Source organism: Cervus elaphus, chromosome 12, assembly GCF_910594005.1.
Source record: "Cervus elaphus chromosome 12, mCerEla1.1, whole genome shotgun sequence".
Lineage (NCBI taxonomy): Eukaryota > Metazoa > Chordata > Mammalia > Artiodactyla > Cervidae > Cervus > Cervus elaphus.
In genome coordinates this window covers 75,390,994-75,414,300 of record NC_057826.1, presented here as the reverse complement: position 1 = coordinate 75,414,300, position 23,307 = coordinate 75,390,994, and the positions used below count along the sequence as shown (strand labels likewise).

The 23,307-nt window shown below is 38.8% G+C and overlaps 3 gene segments (V, D, J or C); all 3 read right to left on the bottom strand.

Moving 5' to 3' along the window:
- Positions 1-643: 643 nt before the first annotated feature.
- LOC122705713 lies at positions 644-1,227 on the bottom strand. The segment is given in 2 exon segments: positions 644-963; positions 1,179-1,227. Coding segments are annotated over 2 exon segments (369 nt in total).
- An 8,697-nt stretch (positions 1,228-9,924) lies between these two features.
- Positions 9,925-10,591, bottom strand: LOC122704622. The segment is given in 2 exon segments: positions 9,925-10,350; positions 10,540-10,591. Coding segments are annotated over 2 exon segments (441 nt in total).
- Positions 10,592-13,942: 3,351 nt separating this feature from the next.
- On the bottom strand, positions 13,943-22,571 carry LOC122705712. The segment is given in 3 exon segments: positions 13,943-14,056; positions 21,914-22,260; positions 22,469-22,571. Coding segments are annotated over 3 exon segments (510 nt in total).
- Positions 22,572-23,307: the final 736 nt, after the last annotated feature.

Genomic DNA, 23,307 nt, shown 5'->3' with positions numbered 1-23,307 from the left:
TCATGGTTCTAGTATGTCCTTATGAGTCAGTTTGTCCATGCTTTTGTCTATACCCAACTTTGTTCTACAAATACTACTCTAGCTGATTAACAATGAATTCAGTCTCAGCACCACACACAAAGATAGCAACTTTGTATACACTCCTCCACCAGGTCTAGCAATTGCCTGAGTTCTAATCTTCGTAACCAATTTCTTATTCAACACCACTGGTGATCTGCTTCTCTGATTGTAAGTTAAGTGACAAAAGTCTAAGAATAAAGGACTAAGGAAATACTTTTCATGATGATTCCAGATAACTAGACCCAGGTTTGTGATGTGAGTGCAGTTGAGTGAAACTGTCACTTTACATTATTATAGAGAAAGTTTACAACTTTAGACAAGGTTACACATGCTCTGCATGATTGATTTAAAGTCAGGAATTCAAGAGAAGAATATTAGTAGAAAGTCACTCAGGACACCTGCTTCCAAATTACATAGAAGAAGCTTTTATTTAGAATCAAATCTTCTGATCCAGATCACAGATTAAGGAACCACAGGACTACTGTTTCTTGTCTGGGGTCTGCAGCTGTGCATTTCAACCTGGGTCCTATAGCAGGGAGGCTCTCTCTTATTAAGCTCTGGGGTTTTTGTTCAGCTTTTCCTATTATTTCAAGCACTGTAGTTCCCAGAGAGCACAAAAGTATTTTCCAGAATGTTCCAGCTTTAAGGATGAAATGGTGAGGCTGATGAATTGACACGCTTTCTGGAAGTTTACAGAGTAGTGGCCGTCCCTTTCATTCCCATCTTCTGAATACTGACGAATGAGATAAGTCATCTCTCCACTGGGAAGCTGCTTGTACCAAAATATCCAGTAGGTGTACACGTTCCAACTTTTTTCATACTGACAGTTCAGGGTGACCACGTTCTGCACTTGACTGATTATGTCTGGCTGATATTGAGTAGCTTTCTGGGCCACACCAGATTCTGTGGAAAAAAGAAGAAAACAGCCGAAATACCAAACAAAATAATGTAGAAATTCAACTAATTTTGGACCCAAATATTTATAAACCATACTGAAATCATGGGATGTCTGTTTTTCTCCAGTCCCCCTTTCCTCCCCAAGTCCCTGTGAAGCACCACGTGCCTGTGTGCAGTCCTTTCACCCTGAATGTTGCTCCCATGTTTGAAAGCATCCCTACCAGAGAAGGTGAAGGCCAGGAACACCCAGAGCAGACTGGAGAGAGGCATGAGGAGTGGATTCCCCTACACAAATGTGCTCAAGTTCTGCCTCAAGCTAAGATTTCAATGTCTTTAAGTGCCTGGCAGCACATATACATAGTACCTGGTTCCTGAGTGACTCCTCCTAAACAGGAAGTAGGGTGTCATGTTCATCGATCTATATCATGTTCATGTTATCTATACACATGGTCTGTGTATAGATAAAGTCTGGTTCACCACACACCTTTATTTTGTCTACTTTCCTTTCCCTGGTCTTTATGTTTGGCAGATCCTGAAAAGGGGCATGAAGAAAGCAATTAATATTAAAGGTTTGAACTGAGGGAAACTGAAGATTAAAGAAGTTGACATACATTTTTAAAAATTTATTTATTTTAATTGGAGGCTAATTACTTTACAATATTGTAGTGGCTTTTGCCATACATTGACATGAATCAGCCATAGGTGTACATGTGTTCCCCATCCTGAACCCCCCTCCCACCTCCTTCCCCATCCCATCCCCAAGGGTCATCCCAGTGCACCAGCCCTGAGCATCCTGTCTCATTCATCGAACCTGGACTGATGATCTCTTTCACATATGATAATATACATGTTTCAATGCTATTCTCTCAAATCATCCCATCCTCACCTTCTCCCACAGAGTCCAAAAGATTGTTTTATACATCTGTGTTTCTTTTGCTGTCCCGCATATAGGGTCATCGTTACCATCTTTCTAAATTCCATATATATGCATTAGTATACTGTATTGGTGTTTTTCTTTCTGACTTACTTCACTCTGTATAATAGGCTCCAATTTCATCCACCTCATTAGAGCTGATTCAAATGCATTCTTTTTAATGGCTGAGTAATATTCCATTGTGTATACATACCACAGCTTTCTTATCCATTTGACTACTGATGGGCATCTAGGTTGCTTCCATGTCCTGGCTATTATAAACAGAGCTGGGATGAACGTTGGGGTACACGTGTCTCTTTCAATTCTGGTTTCCTCAGTGTGTATGCCCAGGAGTGGGATTGCTGGGTCACATGGCAGTTCTATTTCCAGTTTTTTAAGGAATCTCCACACTGTTCTCCATAGTGGCTGTACTAGTTTGCATTCCCACCAACAGTGTAAGAGGGTTCCCTTTTCTCCACACCCTCTCCAGCATTTATTGCTTGTAGACTTTTGGATAGCAGCCATTCTGACCGACAAGAGATGATACCTCATTGTGACTTTGATTCACATTTCCCTGATAATGAGTGATGTTGAACATCTTTTCATGTGTTTGTTAGCCATCTGTATGTCTTCTTTGGAGAAATGTCTGTTTAGTTATTTGGCCCATTTTTTGATTATGTTGTTTATTTTTCTGGAGTTGAGCTGCAGGTGCTGCTTGCATATTTTTTAGATTAATTCTTTATCAGTTCCTTTATTTGCTATTATTTTCTCCCATTCTGAAGGCTGTCTTTTCACCTTGCTTATAGTTTCCTTCATTGGCCAAAGCTTTTAAGTTTAATTAAGTCCCATTTGTTTATTTTTGCCTTTATTTCCATTACTCTGGGAGGTGGGTCATAGAGAATCCTGCTGTGATTTATGTCAGAGAGTGTTTTGCCTATGTTTTCCTGTAGGAGTTTTACAGTTTCTGGTCTTACATTTAGATCTTTAACCTGTATTGAGTTTATTTTTGTGTATGGTGTTAGAAAGTGTTTTAGTTTCTTTCTTTTACAAGTGGTTGACCAGTTTTCCCAGCACCACTTGTTGAAGAGATTGTCTTTTCTCCATTGTATATTCTTGCTTCCTTTGTCAAAGATAAGGTGCTCATAGGTTCTTGGATTTATCTCTGGGCTTTCAATTTTGTTCCATTGATCTATGTTTCTGTCTTTGTGCCAGTACCATACTGTCTTGATGACTGTGGCTTTGTAGTAGAGGCTGAAGTCAGGCAGGTTGATTCCTCCAGTTCCATTCTTTATTCTCAAGATTGCTTTGGCTATTCGAGGTTTTTTTGTATTTCTGTACAAATTGTGAAATTATTTGTTTTAGTTCTCTGAAAAGTACCATTGGTAGCTTGATAGGGATTGCACTGAATCTATAGATTGCTTTGGGTAGTATAATCATTTTCACTGTATTGATTCTGCTGATCCAAGAACATGGTATATTTCTCCATCTATTTGGGTCCTCTTTGATTTCCTTCACCAGTGTTGTATAGTTTTCTATATATAGGTCTTTTTGCTTCTTTAGGTGGATTTATTCTTAAGTATTTCATTCTTTTCGTTGCAATGGTGAATGGAATTGTTTCCTTAATTTCTCCTTCTGTTTTCTCTTTGTTAGTTTATAGGAATGCAAAGGATTTCTGTGTTTTAATTTTATATCCTGCAACTTTATTCATTGATTAGCTCTAGAAATTTTTTGGTGGAGTCTTTAGGGTGTTCTATGTAGAGGATCATGTCATCTGCAAACAGTGAGAGTTTTACTTCTTTACCAGTCTGGATTCCTTTTATTTCTTTTTCTTCTCTGATTGCTATAGCTAAAACTTCCAAAACTATGTTGAATAGTAGTGGTGAGAGTGGGCACCCTTGTCTTGCTCCTGACTTTAGGGGAAATGCTTTCAATTTTTCACCATTGAGGATAATGTTTGCTGTGGGTTTGTCATATATGGCTTTTATTATGTTGAGGTATGTTCCATCTATTCCTGCTTTCTGGAGGGTTTTTATCATAAATGGATGTTGAATTTTGTCAAAAGCTTTTTCTACATCTATTGAGATAATCATATGGCTTTTATCTTTCAGTTTGTTGATGTGGTGTATCACATTGATTGATTTGTGGATATTAAAGAATCCTTGCAACCCTGGGATAAAGCCCATTTGGTCATGATGGATGATCTTTTTAATACGTTGTTGGATTCTGTTTGCTAGAATTTTGTTAAGGATTTTTGCATCTATGCTTATCAGTGATATTGGCCTGTAGTTTTCTATCTCTCTTTTTTTTTTTTTTGTGGCATCTTTGTCTGGTTTTGGTATTAGGGTGATGGTGGCCTTATAGAATGAGTTTGGAAGTTAACCTTCCTCTGCACAGTTCTAGAAGAGTTTTAGTGGGATAGGTGTTATCTCTTTAAATTTTTAGTAGAATTCAACTGTGAAGCCATATTTGACATACATTGATTCAGTAAAATAATTTTGTCATCCTCTTTAAGATATAATTTAGTATAGCCTAAGAAATATTCTTGTAATCTGCTGATTTGTCATTCATTTAGCCTATACTTACTTTTCTCTATCCAGAATCTAGTGACTATTTTAAAACATTCACAGATCTTAGGACTACTGGGTGAATAGCAATCTTATACAAAATAATTAATGTAAAAAAAAAAAGAATTAATGTACCTCTTTTTTTTTTCACTGTGTTCCAGGGCTCCACTTATATCAATAAAATCACTTCAACATAAAACTACTTTAAAAAATCAGCCCATCTGAATTTCAGAGTATTCAGTGGTGTATATTTAAATGAAATTATAATTGGAATAAAATATTATTCTTTTTAAATTTTATATTGAATCTTATGTATTAAACATTGAGGGCAATCAGGCTATTCAATCCTGTTACCTCTAAATGTAGAATTGTACTTACTAGATCATCTGTCCTAAAGTCATTCTCATGTCACATTTTCTGTCTCGTTGGTCCAGAGTGTTCAGTTTCACTTGTCAGTTGCTCATTATTTCTCTTTATAAAATAAAGATAAACATGCCAGATCTTTCTCTGGTGTAATGCTATAATGCACTCCTACAAAACTTAATACTTACAGACTGTAGACACTTAGTACCTATCAACACCAGAGAAGTTGGTGACTGAAGTTCTCTGCACTGTTTCATGTTCATGTGGAATGTAGCTGTCAATCTTCCATTTGCTTTCATTGCTGTAATAGATGAATTAATATAAAAGAACCAAAGGCAAATAGACAAGTAGAAAATAGAATACAGACAGGTCTAAAATAGTGCCAGTTCATGGAATTTAGGATCAAAATAACTCATGAATGACTGAAGCAGGGAGGATAGGTTGTATTTATCTGAGACATCTACACTTCTTTCTCATTTCACTTCTGAGTGCTGACAGGCAATGAATGCCTAGGCTTGAAATTATTTGTAACTAAGCAGAGGAGATCAGATCATGAATTACCACAGCAGCTTGCAAAGCAGCATGATATTATAAAATATAGATATATACTAATATAATAATTACATATATTAAGAAATTGATATTGATAAAATTTTATCAAAATACCATAACCTTATACATCAGTTTTTATATACATTCCTTGATTTTGATGCATTAGTCCATGACATTTTATCACATGTATTGGTTCTTGTACCACCACTAAAATCATTACACAAAATTGTTTTGTCTCTTAAAGAAATCCCCTCTGCATACTCTCTGCATCCCTGCAGCTCTTTCTAACCCTGGCCACTGATCTCTTTTTCATCTCTAATTTTTTTTTTTGAGAATGTTGTATAAGTAGAATGTATGTATGTATACATTATGTATGTATGTATGTATGTATACATACATAATGTATACAGTATACATGTATACAGTATGTATACAATCATAATAATCCAATAAGTGTAATCATACACCATGTAGCATTGAGATTGACTATTTCTTCATTCAGCATAACATCCTGAGATGTTATAGCCATTTAGGTTATTGTTTTATAGGTGCTAAGTCATGTCCCACTCTTTCGCAACCTCACTAACTGTAGACTTTTAGGCTCCTCTGTCCTTGGAATTTTCCAGGGAAGAATACTAGAGTGGGTTGCCATTTCCTTCTCCAGGGGATCTTCCCCACCCAGGAATCAAATCCCCGTCTCCTGCATTGAGGCAGATTCTTACCACTGAGCCACCTCGGAAGCTCTATCTAAGCTACTGCATGTATCAATAGTCTGTTTCTTTGAGTCACTACAGACTGTCCCAACTTACGATGTCTTGACTTTGGATTTTTGACTTTACAGTGGTGAGAAAGTGATGCACATTCTACTGAATGCACATTCAGTAGAAACCACACTTTGAAATTTTAAATTTGATCTTTGCCCATGCTAGCAACATTTGCTATATATTCTTTGGTGATCTGGGCAGCAGCAGTAAGCTGAGCTCCTGGCCAGCCCTGAGATCATGAGGGTAAAAAACTGACACACTTACCTTCATTCTGTAATCATACAACTATTCTATTTTCCACTTTCAGTACAGTACTCAATAAATTACATGAGATTTTCAACATGTTAGTATAAAATAGACTTTGCATTAGATGATTTCTCCCACCTAAAGACAAAGAAAGTATGCTAAAGTAAAAAAAAGTAAGTAGGCTAAAGTAAGTGTTGAGCACCTTAAATGTAGGCTGGATTAAGTATATTAAATGCATTTTTGTTATTTTTCAACTGCAAATGGTTTGTTGAGGCACAACTCTATTATAAGTTGAAAAAAATCTATAAGTAATATGTCATTGTACAGATGTATTACAGTGGATTTATTTATCTATTCACCCAATGAAGAATACTTGACTGGTTTCCAGCTTTTGGTCATCACAAATATAGCTGCTATGAATACTCATGTACAGATTTTTGTATAAATATAAGCTTTTCATTTTCAAGCATAAATACTCAGGAGTGTGATTGCAGAGTTGTAAGGTAAGTGAATATTTAAGTTTATGTGGAACTGCTGAACTTTTTTCCAGAATGACTGGACCATTCACCCACCAGCAATATATGAGGGCTCCAATTTCTCTGCATCTTTGCCAGAACTCGATATTGCCAGTATTTTTAATTTTAGTCTTTATGGTAGATGTGAAGTAGTATCTCTTTGTGCCTTAATTTGCATTTCCCTAATGACTAATAATGTCGACCATCTTTTTTTTCTCTTTATTTTTTAAATGATGAAAGTATACATTAGACTTAGAAAACAAAGCACAAACTACAGTTTCACTATATATTACAACTATTTTTTATGTAAATAAATTAAAAATTTTGGTTGGAGTTTCAATGATAAACTCTCAGAAATTAATAGAATGAATATACAGAAATGTAGGAGGGTACAGTAGACCTGAAAGTCACTATGAATCAACTTAATTAAGATTTATGCAATTTTCACACAATAGTAGGATGCAAATTCTATTCAAGGTCCCATAGACTGTAAACTAGGAGACACTGGTACATATCCAGGGACATAAAACAAGGTGCAAAATTTCATGGTTTAAAGATATTGAAATCCTACAGTCTGTTTTCTAATCACTGTGGAATTATGCTAGAAATCATTATCAAAAGATACTTGAAAATAACCCACATATTTTCCAGTGCAATGTGACATTTACTACAAGAGATATTTGATTTAGCCTGACCATCTTTTTATATGCTTACTTCCTTACCACATAGCTCTCTGGTGAAGTGTCTGTGTAAATCTATTGCTCAGTTTTCAACAGGATTGTTTTCTTCCTGCTGGGTCTAGAGAGTTCATTGTATTCTGAACACAATCTTTTGATGAAAATGTATTTCCTGTCATTTCTGTGGTTTATCTTTCTCCTCTTAACTGTCTTTCACAGAGCAAACAGTGTCTTTCACAGAACAAATTTTTAATTTTGATGAAATCTAAGTTTGTTTATGGATCGTGCTTTTGGTGTCATGTCAAAATTCTTTTTGTCTAACCCTAGGTCATGAAGATACTCTCATGTTTTTCCTAAAAGATTTGGTAATTTTACTTTTTACACTTGGATGTATGGTTAATTATGAGGCTGTACCCAAATTTTTGTATGAGGTGTGATATTTAGGCCAAGTTTTAATTATTTCCCAAGAATATCCACTTATCCCAACATCAGTTGCTCATAAGACTGTGTTACCTCCATTGAACTGTCTTTGCACTTTGTCAAAAAAATAAATCTTCCCTACTTGTGTAAATCTACTTCTACACACTTATTCAGTGACCTAAACTTGTTAATTATATTCTTTTATTACCCTTTTAATATTATAGAACTTGTAGAATAATTTTCTTTTTAGTTACTTATATTTATAATTTGTGTTTTTTTCTTTTTTCCTTTGATAATTCTACCTAGAAATATTTCAATCTTATTGACCATTTTAACAAAATTAGCTTTGTATTTCCTGGCTATCCCTATAGCTTTCTTTGTATTTCACCAATCCAACAGTTTATTATTTACTTCTTTCAGTTTATGTTGGGTTTAACTCACTTTTCTATCATCTTTCACTGAAAGCCTAGATGATAGTTTTTAAACCTTTTTTCTATAGTTAAATAAGCATTTAAAAGCATAAATTTCCCTTTATGTATTATTTTAGCTGCATCTCATACATATTTATATAATGTGCTCTCACAATATTTACTTTCCAAATATTTTCTAAAGTCATAGTAATTGTTTCTTTAACCTATGTTTATTTTTAAGTTAGTGCATATTTTCCAAATATTTGAGAGGTTCTACAGACATCTCTTTGTATTAGATATTCTGTATCATTTCCATTTTGGCTGAAGAATAAATTCTATATAATTTCAGTTTTCTTAAATACATTAAGATTTTTATGACCAAACAGATTTTGTGTGTGTGCATGTGTATTTCATCTACACAGCAGGGTGTGGCTGCAGCTCAGCTGCAGGTTTGGGTACAGGCTGCAGGTGCCTGGGGAGCACCGGGCACTTGCTGCAAAGATGTAGGTGGCTGAGTCTCCAGGCTGGGAAGTTGCGATGTACAGTAATAGCTGTTTGGCACTCTTATTGAGGGAAACTGAAACTTTCATCTTCTATCTCATTCATAACTGAACTTACGGCTATCAAGAATGCAGGGCCTTTACCAGAATATTGCCAGTACCACAGGAGATAGTCAAACGCACCCTTCTCATAACTTCAGTTCAGAATTGAAATCTCTCCTTCCTGGACTGTCAAAGATTGAGGGCTCTGTTTCACCTGCTCTTGATCACGTTTTGCCTTCTGTTGTCCACTCACTCCTACTTAAAGAGATAAAAAGTTGTTAGATCCACAGACACCTATTTCTTTCTTAGAGTTTCTATCTGTATGAGCTTGTTTGTAATCCAGTTTTCTCAGTCCGCCTAATTGATGAGATATCCTAGATGTTCTCCTCACAAGTCATAGCCTAGTTGAAGCCACAGAATCAAAATGATGCTCCCAGTATCTTTTCATTGTTTCTGGCATCAGTGCTCAGTGACAACTCAAGTTCCTCTTCTGCTCTTCTCAGCCAGCTAGAACTCTAAGTTCATACCTGCTTTAATTCTTTCAGTAGGCCCCACCCTCTCACAAACTGGATAATAATATCTTTATTGGAGTGATTTCATTTAATTCCTTTTACTTTTTAACATTTTTGAGTTCAGTATGTGTACTTAGTCACTCATTCAGTCCAACTTTTTGAGACCCCAAGGACTGGAGCCCGCCAGGCTCCTCTGTCCATGAGATTTCCCAGTGTTTCCCAAGAACACTGGAGTGGATTACCATTTCCTACTCCAGAGGATCTTGCCAACCCAGGGACCAAACCCATGTCTTCTGCATCTCCTTCACTGGTTGGCAAATTCTTTACCACTCAGCCACTTGGGAAGCTATGGTTAAATATTTATTTTAATTCTGTCCTCATATCAACTACTCTGCTAGTTCCCTGTTAGAAGTTTCGAGTGCAGAAGGAGATACATGTTGAGAAGGAAAGATAAAGACCAAAGTCCATAATCTGTAGGGCCAAAAACTATCTGTGGTTAAAACTGTCCTGATGTAGGTGAGTAACATTAAGCACCGCAAATGCCCTGTGGGGGCCTCACGGTGTGACTGAGGCTGGAGGAGGGGCTGAGCCCCGGGAGGGTTCGTGTAGAGGCCGCAGGTGCCTGGGGAGCACCGTGCTGCGCAGCGCAGAAGTAAGTGCCCGAGTCTGTGGTCCGCGAAGAGGAAATGTGCAGTGAGCTGCGGCGTTCTGCAGGGACTGTGGTGGCCTTTAATCTTCCTTCCTGCTTTGTCCCTGAAGGAACCGAAAACAGGTGGATGATGCGGCCCCCGGGGTTATGAAGATACCAATTCACACTCATTGGGGAAGTGGAAAAATTACACCGAAGCGTGTAGCTGGCTCTCTCCTGGAGGCTCAGGAATGGGGGACTCTGCTCCACATCCGCTCCTCGCACACCTGATGAGGAAAGAGAAACAGTCACTGTGAGGGTCACTGTAACTCCTACTAAACCCTGAAAGTGCTCCCCCATCACCACAGATGATGAGAAGGATAGAAAGTCTGCAGGACTTGTCAGCTCCTCTCTCTCCCTCAACAATAGAGCAGCGCCTCACTCCTCCAGGTTCCCTGTGGGGCAACCCAACTCACAGCAAACCTGGGCAAACAGAAGCCCCAGCACAGCACCTGCTAGACTTTTCATGATGCTCCTTTTCTTGTTGGGACATTTTCACTGTAAGATACTTAACAAAACCCTGAGGGAGTGAGTGTCATAAGTCGTTCCTGCTCCTGCAGCCAATCAGCTCACCCAACAAATCCTGCTCAGGTGACACTGACAGGATGCCCCCCCCCCCCACCCCGCCCTGCAACCAACTCAGAATGTGCTGGCCAGGGGCAGGTGAGAGTGGGAAATAGAAAGATCATTATTTTATGATTTAAGGGACATTTTCTGAGAACGTTTAGAAGGCAGACCCTAATTAGGAATTTAGGAGAAGTTTAGGGAAAAGAAAGCAAAGATTAATTATATAGCCCCATCTTCCTCTCACATGGCATGGATGCAGTAGATTCTTCCGTAATGAAATACTGTTTCCAGAAGTGCTGAGGATGCAGCTTTTGCTTCTCTTATGCACTTACTTGTGGTTCTGAAGGGTGCTCATGAATTAGCACAGTATCAGAAGTTGCTTCTATTGGCTGGAACACTATGCTGTATTAAACAGTATTATTTTTTTTTAATTAACTTATTTCTAGTTGTAGGATAATTGCTTTACAATATTGTGTTGGCTTTGCCATACAATGATGCAAATCAGCCATAAGTATACATATGTCGCTTCCCTTTGAACCTTCCCCTCATTCTTCTAGGTTGTCACAGAGCACCGTGTTGAGCTCCCTGCATCACACAGCAACTTCCCACCAGCTATCTATTTTACTTATGGTAATGCATATGTTTCAGTGCTACTCTCTCAATTTTTCCCCCTATCTCCTTCCGCTACTGTGTCCAAAGTCTGTTCTCTATGACTGCTTCTCTATTTTTGCCCTGCAAATAGGGTCCATTAACAGATGAACAGATAAAGAAGTTCTGGTACTTATACACAATGGAATATGTCTCAGCGTATAAAAAAGCACATTTGAGACAGTTCTAGTGAGGTGGATGAGCCTAGAGCCTGTTAAACAGTGATGTAAGTCAGAAAGAGAAAAAAAAGTTGTATATTAATGCATATATATGGATTCTATTAAAATGGTACTGATGACTTTAAAAGTTATATATATTTATTTTAGACTCAGCCTGCATTGAGAGCAATATTAGTTATCTTAACCACCAGCTGGACTTTGAAAATTGAATTGTAATAGTTTTATTTTTATTAAAGTGAAAGTGAATAAATTATTTTTTTAATTTCTATTGTAAATATATTTTTAAACTGTTGATTACTAGTTTTGTATTCTGCTTTTTAATTTTAGTAGGCCATTTTAGAGAAAAACAAGTGCTTTTGAAACCATATGAAGATAATTTTAGTTTGTGCTCCTATCTCAGACTCTGTAAATAATATCAATTCTCTGTCAGTAGATTTGGGGGTAAAAGGGATGGAAGATGAGGACCTGTATATTTTCCCTGCAGTGAAAGTGAAGTCATCTGCAGACATTAACGTTCCAATGGACAGTTCAAGGATGGTTCAGTAGTAGCAGCACATAGGCCTGGTTGCTCCAAGGCATGTGGGATCTTAGTTCTCCAACCAGGGACTGAACCTGTGTCCCTTGCATTGGCAGGCAGATTCTTTACCACTGAGCCAGCAGGGTAAGCCCCATGTGCTGCTTGCACGCCTGCATGCTAAGTCGCTTCAGTCATGTCCGATTCTTTGCAACTCTAAAGACTGTAGTCTGCCAGGCTCCTCTGTCCATGGGATTCTCCAGGGAAGAATACTGGAATGGGTTGCCATGCCCAGAAGATCCAAGGAATCTTCCTGAACCAAGGATTGGACCCAGGTCTCTTGCAGTTCCTGCATTGCAGGTGGATTCTCTACTGCTGGGCCACTGGAGAACCCCCATATGCTGCTTAGGGATTATCAAATTGATGGAAACTCCTTATAGAGGCAGGGTTTCCAGACCTGCCTAGAAAGTGAAAAATTATTCACTTAAGTTTTGCTTCTTTCAGAAAATTTCTTCATGGGAAATATGGATGTTTTAGACTAGCAAAAAAAAAAAAAAAAATCCAGATCTTTCTCAGAGAGAGTAGTTTGTTTCTGGTAAGTGGAACAACTATAACATATCAGAGTCTCAACTTGCCCTTGGATCCTAATGAAAGATGCCTCTGGTACAAGGAGAATTATTTGCATGTTTCCCACTTCTTATGTTGGGAGTAGCACACTGAAACCGACATTTTCTTGACATGAGAAAGAGTCATAAAAAGTATTAACACCTCTTACTTTATCGCTATGTTAAAATTATGATCCTGACAATCCTCAAAATTCTTCTCAGATTCATCAGTAAGCTAGGTGCTTATTCCTTGTCCTCTTTTTCTTCTGTTTTTATCCATCTTCTTCCATTTCTCTCCCCTCATTTTCTCCATCTCTTACTGCTCTCTGACTCTCCTTCCAGATGACTCTAGATTTGCTCTTGTGACTGCTCTCCCCACTGTGTCCCCCTTCTTCCCACCAGAGATGCTGCACAGGTGCAGCCCCATCTGTCCCCGTGTGCTTCTCTCAGGACGCAGTAGTACACAGCGGTGTCTCTCAGGGTGACCTGGGGCAGGACCAAGGTGCTGGACTTTCTGTCTGAAGCTATGGTCAGAGAGGCGATGCTGCTGTTCACTGTGTCTCATAAGTCATGAATGACATACTGTGGACTCTGATTGGGATTTTGCCGATACCAATGTATATAGTCAGCTCCACCAATGGTAGAGTGGTTACAAGGCAGGTTTACATCCTCTCCTTCAGCACAATCCATGGAGTTGGGCTGAGTGGTCTTAGCATCCATCACAGTCCCTAAAGGGTCAAGAAAATAAAATTATCCCCTGACAGCAAATCAGTGTAATTCTGTGGATCAAGGGCACAACACTCCCCAAACTGTCTGGACCTACCCCCTATTCCAGTGTTTTTATCTAGGTCTTGAGCAATACCTTTGGTGCTTATTATATAGGGACCAAAGACATATGGCAAGAATCTGAGAACTCTATATGTTTTTATCCCATGGGTCCTTGGCTCAATAACCCCAGAGATTTCTTCCAACCTGCTTACTGTTAAGTTCTCTTCTGGATCGTGGCTACGAATTAAACTGACATGTAGAAGTTTGTACTCCCTAGCAAATGCATAGATCTGTTCTCAATTCCATTGCTGTAATGCTGAAAAAACACAGGGAGAGGAGTAGAGAGCAAATGACCCTTTACGGTTCCTTGGCCTCAAAGTCATCCCTTGTAGACACAGAACACTTACCCAAGGTCAGAAAAACAGTTACTCCAATCACTAGCCTCATATTTCAAGGACAAACCAGGATTGTGAACTCAGAGTTAAGACTTGTGTCTGCTCCTGGGCTTGTCTCCAGAGAACAGAAACAACTGCTGCTATTAGAGACGTACAACCAGTGCACCTATCTGTTGCAGTGTGTTGTTGCCAGGATCTGTCAGCCAATGATCAAGCAGTTCCTTGTCTAGGTCTTCCTGCCCTGTTTTCGTCACATCCTGCAAAGAAGGAGAGACATCCCCAACTCACAGGGTGTCTGCTGCCATCCTCTGTGAAGTTTAAAGTCTGGCTCTGGAAAAGGAACACTGATCACGATAGTGTGTCTATCCAGAACCATTGGTCTATCATTTCTTCTTCAAAGAAATCTTTTGACGCTCCATGAAGCTTGTGGAAAACATTATTTAATCCCAGAAAACTGTACTGAGCTCTGAATTGTAAAGAGATAAAAATTCCCATCCACATTCTAGCAAATGTATGTGAGATTTCAAAGTAGGCTGTGATTGCTCTGAGGGACAGGAAATATGAATAACATTGGGGCAGAAAGCTAAACCTCTTGAACTCAGACACTGGAGCTCAGCGTCCTGAAAAGGTCCTTGGAATCATGCATCTGTCTCCATCTAAGCAAACATTTCTCAATGCATCGGTTCTCGATATAGTACCTGATGACATGGATGGTATTCTCCTTGTCCTCCTTGAACAATGGTCCTTAGTCCTTATGTCCTCTGTGCCCATGTGTGTGTAGGTGCTCCGCACCAAGGAGGCTGAGACAGAGAGAGAAGAGGGAAGGGAGAGCGAACTCTCTGGGGTGGGGAAGGGTGGAGGTGGGTGATCCTGGCAGAGAAAGAGAAGTGAAGAGAAAAGAGCGTAAAGAATAGGGAAGGGAAGGGTTAACCAGGGGTGGGAAATGGGAAAGCAGTGTTTAGGGAGGTACATGGAAAAGGTTTAGGCTATAAGGCTATGATTCCCTGAATCTTTGACCACACATACTCAACAAAGGATTATAAAATCAGTTTATGTAAAGGTGATGAAAATTTGTCTTTTTTTTTTTTTTTTTTAAACTTTTCTGTGGAACATTGATGGAAAACATAAACTTCCTTTCCTTTATATCCAGAAAACCGCTGTTTCCAAATGATGCAGCCCCCACTAGTGACTGAATAGATGAACTGCAGAGCTAAACTCCCACCGGATGTCAACCTTTTGAAATGTTTCTCAGATTGAAAGGTAAGTATCCCTGGTGGCTCAGTCGGGAAAGAATCCATCTGCAGTGTAGGCAATGGGGATTCGATCCCTGGATCAGGAATAGCCTCCTGAAAAGGAAATGGCTACCCACTCCATTTTTTTCGATGATCCAGCGGATGTTGGCAATTTGATCTGTGGTTCCTCTGCCTTTTCTAAAACCAGCTTGAACATCTGGAAGTCCATGGTTCACGTTTTGCTGAAGCCTGGCTTGGAGAATTTTGAGCATTACTTTACTAGCATGTGAGATGAGTGCAATTGTGCGGTAGTTTGAGCATTCTTTGGCATTGCCTTTCTTTGGGATTGGAATGCAAACTGACCTTTTCCAGTTCTGTGGCCACTGCTGAGTTTTCCAAATTTGCTGACATACTGAGTGCAGCACTATCACAGCATCATCTTTTAGGGTTTGAAATTTCAACTGGAATTCCATCACCTCCACTAGCTTTGTTCGTAGTGATGCTTTCTAAGGCCCACCTGACTTCACTCTGGCTCTAGGTGAGTGTGAGTGATCACACCTTCATGATTATCTGGGTCGTGAAGATCTTTTTTGTACAGTTCTTCTGTGTATTCTTGCCACCTCTTCTTAATATCTTCTGCTTCTGTTAGGTCCATAACCATTTCTGCCCTTTATTTAGCCCATCTTTGCATGAAATATTCCCTTGGTATCTCTAATTTTCTTGAAGAGATCTCTAGTCTTTCCCATTCTATCATTTTCCTCTATTTCTTTTTCTCTATAAGGAAGGCTTCTGATTTCTCCTTGCTATTCTTTGAAGCTCTGCATTCAGTTGGGTACATCTTTCCTTTTCTCCTTTGCCTTTCACATTTCTTCTTTTCATAGCTATTTGTAAGGCCTCCTCAGACAGCCATTTTGCTTTTTTTGCATTTCTTTTTCTTGGGGATGGTCTTGATCCCTGTCTCCTGTACAATGTCACAAACCTCTGTCCATAGTTCATCAGACACTCTGTCTATCAGATCTAGTCCCTTAAATCTATTCACTTCCACTGTATAGTCATAAGGGATTTGATTTAGGTCATTGAAAAAGCAAGAGTGTTCCAGGAAAACATCTATTTCTGCTTTACTGACTATACCAAAGCCTTTGACTATGTGGATCACAATGAAGTGTGGAAAATTTTAAAACAGATGGGAATACCAGACCACCTGACCTGCCTCTTGAGAAACCTGTATGCAGGTCAGGAAACAATAGTTAGAACTGGACATGGAACAACAGACTGGTTCCAAATAGGAAAAGGAGTACATCAAGGCTGCATATTGTCACCCTACTTATCTAACTTATATGCAGAGTACATCATGAGAAACACTGGGCTGGAAGAAGCACAAGCTGGAATCAAGATTCCTGAGAGAAATGTCAATAACCTCAGATATGCAGATGACACCACCCTTATGATGAAAGTAAAGAAGAACTAAAGAGCCTCTTGATGAAAATGAAAAAGGAGAGTGGAAAAAGTTGGCTTAAAGTTCAACATTCAGAAAACTAAGATCATGGCATCCAGTCCTATCATTTCATGGCAAATAGATGGGGCAACAGTGGAAACAGTGGCTGACTTTATTTTTCTGGGCTCCAAAATCAGATGGTAATTGCAGGCATGAAGTTAAAAGATGCTTACTCCTTGTAAGGAAAGTTATGACCAGCCTAGACAGCATATTAAAAAGCAGAGACATTACTTTGCCAACAAAGGTCCATCCAGTCAAGGCTATGGTTTTTCAAGTGGTCATGTATGGATGGGAGAGTTGGACTATAAAGAAAGCTGAGCACCGAAGAATTGGTGCTTTTGAACTGAGGTGTTGGAGGAGACTCTTGAGAGTCCCTTGGACTACAAGGAGATCCAACCAGTCCATCCTAAAGGAGATCAGTCCTGGGTGTTCACTGGAAGGACTGATGCTAAAGCTGAAACTCCAATATTTTGGCCACCTGATGCGGAGAGCTGACTCATTTGAAAAGACCCTGATGCTGGGAGGGATTGGGGGCAGGAGGAGAAGGGGACGATAGAGGATGAGAGGGCTGGATGGCATCACCAACTCGATGGACATGGGTTTGTGTGGACTTTGGTAGCTGGTGATGGACAGGGAGGCCTGGCGTGCTGCGATTCATGGGGTCGCAAAGAGTCAGACATGACTGAGCGACTGAACTAAACTGAACTGAACCCACTCCAGTATTCTTGCCTGGGTAAATCCATGCACAGAAGAGTCTGGTGGGCTACAGTCCATGGTGTCCCAAGAATTGGACACGACTGAGATACATACATTTTAGTTGTATGACCTCTGTATTCATCTGTGTTTTCGTAGTTCTATCAGTTCAGTTCAGTTCAGTTCATTTGCTCAGTCGTGTCCGACTCTTTGCGACCCCATGAATCGCAGCATGCCAGGCCTCCCTGTCCATCACAAACTCTTGGAGTTTACTCAAACTCATGCCCATCGAGTCAGTGATGCCATCCAGCCATCTCATCCTCTGTCGTCCCCTTCTCCTCCTGCCCCCAATCCCTCCCAGCATCAGGGACTTTTCCAACGAGTCAACTCTTCGCATGAGGTGGCCAAAGTAGTACCACTCCACAAATTGTTTTCATTATTTCTGGCTCCTTTCTTTGTCACACACCCTCAGTTGTTGGCTTCTTTGTATTTTTCCTTTTATCATTTATCTTCCCATATTTAAAGCTTGTGTGTGTGTGTAGTCGCTCAGTCATGTCCTACTCTTTGTGATCCCAGGAACTGTAGCCCTCCAGGCTCCTCTGTCCATAGGATTCTCCCAGGCAAAATACTGGGGTGGGGTGCCATTTCCTTCTCCAGGGATCAAACCTGAGCTCAATGTTTATAAAGAGAGGTTGGTACAGATAAATCACTCAAGAATTATCTGTTTTCTGAATGAGTAGATGAGTTGTTATTCATGAACTTAGTGAAAGAAGTTTTGCTGAATGACTCTTGAAATTATTCTAAAAGCAATCTTTCAATACTATGGAAGTTAAGCTAAACAAAAGACTCCAACAGGATAAATAGAAGGTTATATTAGTGGACAAAATTCAAGAACAGATAACAAACATCCCAAGTCTAGGATGGAGGAAAATTAAACTGATGATATGGGAATAAATATTATTCCCATATAAATATTTAACAAGTTTTCATAAATATTCTTTGGTAGTCTGTTCTGTGGTGGATCACACACACACAAGTCAACACCCACTACTACTGAAAATATAGGAACAACTAAAAATGAATTCATTTAAGCTATGTAGGAATATATTATTTTATTATACTAGCAAAAGGCAGGGGAAAAAAACTTTTTTGTTTCTTGGTTTCTTTGACTTTATTTTTTAGAAGATTGCATGAAACGCTTCAAAGTGGCATTTTAAATAATACTGAAAACCAAAATATGGAGAATATAAAAATAAGTTTTTTAGCCTATTGGTTTTTTTCAGAATTTTTAATTTTAGAAGATTATATCTTGACCATATAAGGTGAAGTTATCTTTCTTTGCTTGATGAAAACCAAAATAATGTACTTAATTTTCTTTTAAAAAAATCCAGAGAATTTAACTTCCCAAATCTAATAAAGGGTATCAATGAAAATATCAAAGGCAAAATTATTCCCTACAGGATCACAAACAAGACATGTGCTTCTATTCACTACTTCTATTTGCTGTCCTAAAGGAGGGCCTGGGATCAAACCAGGGAAGGAAATAAGATATATTAAGTTTGAAAAGGAGAAGCAAAACTGTTTTCATTTACAGATCATGTTTATACATGTAGAAAATACAAAGTACCTCTAAACAAGCTGTTTAAGAACTAGAACCTATTAGTGAATTGATACAATCACCAAGCACAAAAATCAATTTTATGTCTAGATTCTAGCAAAAACATTAGAAAATGCAATTAAAATGTCATTTATCAAATGCTGGGGAACTAATTTAATAAAAGGTATGCAAGACCTTTTCTTGATTCCTCTCCAATAACTCTAGAATAGTTTTGATTTGAGAGATAAAAATCACATAGGAGATGAGAAATGTCCTCACTTCTGAGGTCTGGGGTAACTAACATGAATCAAGGCCTGGTACTCAGTGGTGACCAGTCCTTGCCACCTATAGACACTAATGTCAGGAAAGACCATCTCCTAAGGCTGCTCAATGAAATAGTGTTTTCAAAATCCCAAATAAGAGGTTGGTACCGTCTGTTTTACTGTTGAAATAAATCTGTTCTCATATTGACAGGTATCCTAGCTCTGTTCTGGCTATTTCAGGACATAATTAATTCCCTGTATCCACATTTTTCTTAAGCCAATTAGAACTAGCTTTGGATTTGGTGCTGGGTGTTTAGGTCAATTAAGGTTAAAAAGTTATATGAAATAAAAGATAAAACTGTTATATCTATAAGTAGTCTTGCTTCCCAGGTGGCTCAGTGGTAGAGAGTCTGCCTGCCAACCAGGTGGACTATTTTTATTTACACATCGTAGGTTTGTACACATAGAAAATACCCCTGCATTGGGAAGATCCCCTAGAGAGGGGAGGGGCAACCCACTCCAGTATTCTTGCCTGGGAAATACCGTGGACAGAGGAGCCTGGTGGGCTACAGTCCATGGGATCACAAAGAGTTGGACATGACAGAGACTAAACAACAGCAAGTCCTCTACAAAAATCTTAACATCAACGAAAGAAATTAGAGAGGGCATAAATCAATGAAAGAATTTAGAGAGGACATAAATAAAGAGGTTATGGATCTAAAGACTCCATATGTTAACATGTCAATTGTCCTAAATGAATTCGTAAATTCAATACAATCCAAATTAAATTACCTCAATCTCTTGTGGCAGAAGCTATTCTATAACTTACGTGGAAGTGGAAAGACCTAGAATAAGACAAAGAAAACATGACTTGCATTTCCAGATTTCAAAATGTGTATGAAGCCCCAGTAATTAAGATAGAATGGTCTATTGGTATGAGGATAAAATTAAGAAGTCAATAAACAGAATCAAGTCTGAAAAGAGGTCATAATACATGTGCCATCAATTTTTTTTTTTTTTCCTAAAAGTACCTATGCCGCTCCACTGGGAGAAAGTTTCTTCCTAGGATAATAGCTAGAATAATTGGCTATTTTTATTTTTTGGAAGAACCAGTGTTTTGTAGCTTTCTGTGTATAAGTTCTGTACATGTTTTCTTAGATTTATGCCTAAGGATTTAGGGTCTTTCTTGAGCCATTGTAAATAGTATTATATTTTTAATTTAGGTATCCACATGTTCACTGATAGTATATAAAAATGTATTTTATTTTGTGTGTTTACCTTATATATCCTGAGACCTTCTGAACCCACTTACTAGTTGTAGGAGCTTTGGAGGGTATATTCTTTGGGATTTTCTACATAGGAAGAAAATAGTGGTAATTTGACTGCCTTTCTGGCTTAAACGATTGTTTATATATTTATTTGCTTTATTGCACTGGATATAACATCCAGCACTATGCTGAAGGAGAGTTATTAAAGTGGATATTCTCCCTTTGTTCCCTTCCTTAGGGAAAAGTATAGTCTTTTACCAGTAAACATGCTAAGAGCTGTTGAGGAACTTCTCCATTATTCCTGTGTTTCTTAGAGTTTTCACCATGGTTGACTATTGGATTTTGGCAAATGCTTTTTCTACACATTGCTGCTGATGAACTATCTCATCTTATTGTTGACTCACAACTCCTCCACTTCCCATTAGATGTCCTCCTCATCTTCTTTGTCTTGGGCCAAGTATGCATGTAACATGACAGCAAATGACACCCACTTCTTTTCAAAGTCACCTGTTATTGTGAGACTGAAGGAGGTGAGGGACAGACAAGTCTTTGTGGGTTCCAGTTGTCCTCATAGTTCAACTATGACTTTGTTTGTCACAGTTTGTCCATGCTTTTGTCCCCATCAGACTTTGCTTTACAAATGTTAACCTCAGTTCAGTTTTGTTCAGTTCAGTTGCTCAGTTGTGTCTGACTCTTTGCAACCCCAGGGACTGCAGCATGCCAGGCCTCCCTGTCCATCACCAACTCCTGAAGCTTACTCAAACTCATGTCCATTGAGTCAGTGATGCTATCCAACCATCTCATCCTTTTTCATCCCCTTCTCCTCCCACCTTCAACCTTTCCCAGCTTCACGGTCTTTTCCAATGAGTCACTTCTTCACATCATGTGGCCAAAGTATTGGAATTTCGGCTTCAGCATCAGTCCTTCCAATGAATATTCAGGGCTGATTTCCTTTAGGATGGACTGGTTAGATCTCATTGCAGTCCAAGGGACTCTCAAGAGTCTTCTCCAACACCACAATTCAAAAGCATCAGTGTTACTCTAAGCTGACTTAAAGTGAATTCAGGCTCAACACCAGCTTTGTAACAGTAACAGCTTTGTACAGACTCGTCCACCAGCTCTAGCCATTTCCTGAGATTTAGTCTCTATAACTAATCTCTTATTCTATATCACCCACGGTTCTATTTTTCTGATTGTGCCCTGACACAAAGTCTAAGAGGAAACTATTAAGGAAATGTTTTTTATGGAGATTCCACACAACTAGATCCAGGTTTGTGATGAAGTAAAACTGCCAGTTTAAAGTATTATGGGGCAAGTTTTCAAATTTAGATAACTTTACACATGTTCTGTACAGTTGATTCAAAGTCAAAAATTCAAGAGGAGAATATATTAATAGAAAGTTACTCTGGACACCTGTTTCCAAATAACGTAGAAGGTGCCTTTAACTAGAACTAAATCTTCTGATCCAAACCACAACTTAAATAACCACAGGACTATCATTTCTTGTCTGGGGTCTGTGGGTGTGCATTTCAGCTGGGGTCTTGCAGCAGGGGGGCTCTCTCTTACTAAGCTCCGGGGTTTTTGTACAGCTTTTCCTATTACTTCAAGCACTGTGAGTTCAGAGAGAGCACAGAAGTACTTTGCAGAGTCTTCCAGTTGTAAGGCTGAAATGGTGAGGTTGAAGGATTTATCTGCTTTCTTAAAGTTTACAGAGTAGCGGTCTTTCCTTGCATTTGTGACTTCCGAACCTTGACGAATAACGTAAGTCATCTGTCCACTGGGAAGTTGCTTGTACCAATAAAGGTAGTAAGCGCTCCAACTTGTTTCATACCGACAGTTCAGGGTGACTGACTGCCCCACTTGGCTGGATACATCTGGCTGGTCTTGAATAACTTTCTGCGCCACACCAGATCCTGTGGGAAAAAAATCAGAAAACAAAGATGAAGCAGTGAATAAAATAGTGTAGGAGTTATTTAGGCTCCAAAGACAAATAATTGAAATCATAAGATTCTTGCTTTTCTCCATCTTTCCTTTCCTCCCCAAGTCCCTGTGAAGCACCACGTGCCTGTGTGCAGTCCTTTCACCCTGAACACTCACACCCATGTTTGCAAGCATCCCTACCGGAGAAAGTGAAGGCCAGAAACACCCAGAGCAGACTGGAGAGCGGCATGAGGCAAAGATTCCCCTGCTCAAATGTGCTCAGTTCTGCCTCAAGCTGAGAGTTCAGTGTCTTTGAGTGCCTGGCAGCACATATACATACTACCCAGTACCTGTGTGACTCCCCCCAACAGGAAGTGGGGTTTGTCATATCCATAGACCACACGGTCTGTGCATGCATGGGAAAAAGTCTGGCTCACCACAAAACTTTACTTTGTCTGCTTGTCTTTCCCTGGTCATTATATTAGGCAGATCCTGAAAAAAGCATTAAAATTAGTATTAAATTAATCAGTCTTAAAATTTGAGCTGAGGAGAGCTGAATATTAGACAAGTTGACATACACTGATAATTATTCAGCAAAATAGTTTTGCTATCCTGTTTAAGATATAATTTACTATAGCCTATGAAACTTTCTGTAATCTACTAACAGGTCATTCAGTTAGCCTACACTTACTCTTCTCCATCCAGAATCTAATGACTCTTTTAAAAAACTTGCCGATCTTAGGCTTCTTGGTGAATGGAAATTTTATTCAAAATCATTAATGTATCTCTGTCTTTGTATTGAGTTTTGTGACTCTATTTAGGTTTTTCAATAAATAATATTACTTCACCATGAAATGACAAAAAAAAAAGTCCATCTGACTTTCAGAGTCTATTCAGTTTTAAATTTTGAATGAAATTACACAGGAATAAAATATTCTTTTGAAATTTGAAATTGAGTCTTATTTATTAGACTTTGAGGAAGATCAGGATATTCAATCTTGTCCCCTCCACAAGCAAAATTGCATTTATTAGACCATGTG